The sequence below is a fragment of the Hippocampus comes genome, unplaced genomic scaffold (assembly GCF_001891065.2).
Source record: "Hippocampus comes isolate QL1 unplaced genomic scaffold, H_comes_QL1_v1.1 scaffold128, whole genome shotgun sequence".
Taxonomy (NCBI): domain Eukaryota; kingdom Metazoa; phylum Chordata; class Actinopteri; order Syngnathiformes; family Syngnathidae; genus Hippocampus; species Hippocampus comes.
The window spans coordinates 976,121-978,336 of NW_017805852.1; the positions used below are offsets into that span (position 1 = coordinate 976,121).

At 45.4% G+C, this 2,216-nt stretch overlaps 1 protein-coding gene across 1 annotated transcript in view; it reads left to right on the forward strand.

Moving 5' to 3' along the window:
* Positions 1-649: 649 nt before the first annotated feature.
* The window catches only part of LOC109526903 (probable palmitoyltransferase ZDHHC12), a gene marked incomplete at its 3' end in the record, with an annotated part of 14,985 nt that continues 13,418 nt past the window's right edge, over positions 650-2,216 (forward strand). The window contains exons 1-3 of the mRNA XM_019888479.1: positions 650-1,043; positions 1,476-1,609; positions 1,809-1,889. Coding sequence (XP_019744038.1) covers positions 947-1,043; positions 1,476-1,609; positions 1,809-1,889 — 312 coding nt within the window. The remainder of the gene's footprint in view (positions 1,044-1,475; positions 1,610-1,808; positions 1,890-2,216) is intronic.

Here is a 2,216-nt window from a genome sequence, read left to right on the forward strand (position 1 = left end):
TCCACCAACCTACTGACAATATGTCTTCAACATACAGCTGTGAGTCTGAATTTGAAATAGCTTTTGCCAGACCAAGACCTACTTTTACAAAGCATTGGTTGAAGCTAATTGCTACTGCCTCCAGGTTACAGTTTTCAACGTTATTTAAAAAAAAAAAACACACACACACACACACAAACACACATTTTGCAAAAAGGAAATATTGTTTAGTGCCATCTCATATAAAGTAAATGATATTCTCCACATTTCTGGAGTATTGTTTTCATTTTCATCTATTTTCATCTTATAATAGTCTTTTTTACGATTATGATGTTAGTTATCTTGGTTTCCTGGTGTGTTCTCCGTGTTTTGCTCTTCGTTGTAGAAAATTGCATGTTTTTCCAGCATATATTTTGGAACAATTGGGGACCACGCCACGGCCCACAGTAGTCCCCGCCGCAACAAACATTACCTTCACTTTGAATATAGTGAGAGAAAAGGATGACACCCTGAGCCACTGGTTAGCGCCCCCCTCATCCTCCCAGGATAAAGCGGTTGAGAGAATGATGGATGGCTGACTATGACGTAGGATGTTGGTGTTGCTTCGTCTTACTTGTCGGTCACGCCGGAGTTACAGCACAAAACGCGGAAGTTGCGTGATTCTGGACTTTTGTCCTGCGCGAGTGTCCGTAGAACAACACGGAAGTGGAAGCGGAAAAGCATTCCACCATAACGTTCACATAAATTATGTCGCGTTTATCTTGTAGTGGCGCTGTCACTCAACCGCATAGCTTCCATATAATAAGGCAAATACGACGATGTAGGATTTAAACGAATTACCTTTACGCTCGCCGTTGTAGTTATGTTGTTTTAAAGGAGCCTCGTTGTTAGCTAGCTGGCTATCCCAGCTGGGTGGCTAACGAACGAGAACCCGTCCAAAATTGGTTGATTATTTTTCTAGAATAAAATGGTTCAAAACATGTTCCGTACCGGGTTCCTGGTTCGGGCCACACACACCGTGTTGACCTGGGTTATAACGCTGATTCTGTTCGTGCACAACACCGGTAAGTAGTTTTGAATGCGGCGAAGTTACGGAGCAACATAATATGACAGGATTGTGGGAACATTTCAATTGCGGTCACCAAATGTTATTTTATGAACACGAAATATGTGTAAAGTGCGCACGAATCGCCTATTTGAGACTGGAACTCCCCTTGGTCACTTTGGACGTTAGGGTAAGCAAATGGAGCGCACCATGGCAAGAAACCGCAATTCGCCCTCAACGGTTGTCGAAAAGGTGCGCCCGATTTACTCGCCCAGCCGCCCAGGAACGATGTACACGTTACTCCTTTGTATTTTGGGCGCACGTACCGCCTCCTTCATGGACACACATTTATTGTCCCCCTCGCCCGACCCCCCTACACGTCATGCCTGATGCTCCATTTAATTAATAACTATTGACAACTATACGAAATGCTGTTTGTGTTTGTGTGGAGATTTGCGCCAGTGCGAGGAGCGCGGCGAGCTGACGGTTCCTGTGCTGTTCTTCCTGCTGGTGGTATTGTCGGTGCTGCTGTACTTTGCCGTTTCTCTCATGGACCCGGGCTTCGTCCTCGCGGACACTGTCAAGGTGACGTCATGGCGCCATCGCAGCGTTAACTTTAATCCCCCCCCACCCACACACACACACACACACATACACACACACACACACACACACACACATAAAAACTTCCATGCGTCGTCTTATCCTCACAAGGGATGCACAACACAACGTCCCAACTTCAGTGGAACGAAGCTTGCAATTTACATTTGTCATTCATTTGCAGCCTTCAGATCTGGAAACCGAGTCCATGATGCCTCAGTCTTCCACTTGCCGTTTGCGGCGTTGCGGCTTCTGCCTACTGCAGGTAACAAACGTGGCCACTGTGCCCATGTTTTGGACATTTTAAATAGACACACTTTTATCTGAATAGCTTTTATACGATCTGCCTATGAGTATTGTTATATTCTTGGTCCATCTGTCTCTGCAACAATCGATGCTAACCGTTAGCATGTCAATGGCATTTTATACATTGTTTGTTAGCATAAAGTAAGTCCGCTTACTGACGTAATTTTAAAAATTGTAGTTTGAAATGGCGTTTCACTTCCTGTGTGTGTGTGTGTGTGTGTGTGTGTGTGTGTTTGCGCGCGTGCGTGCGTGTGTTTTGCGAGCAGCAGCCAATGAGCGCCAAGCA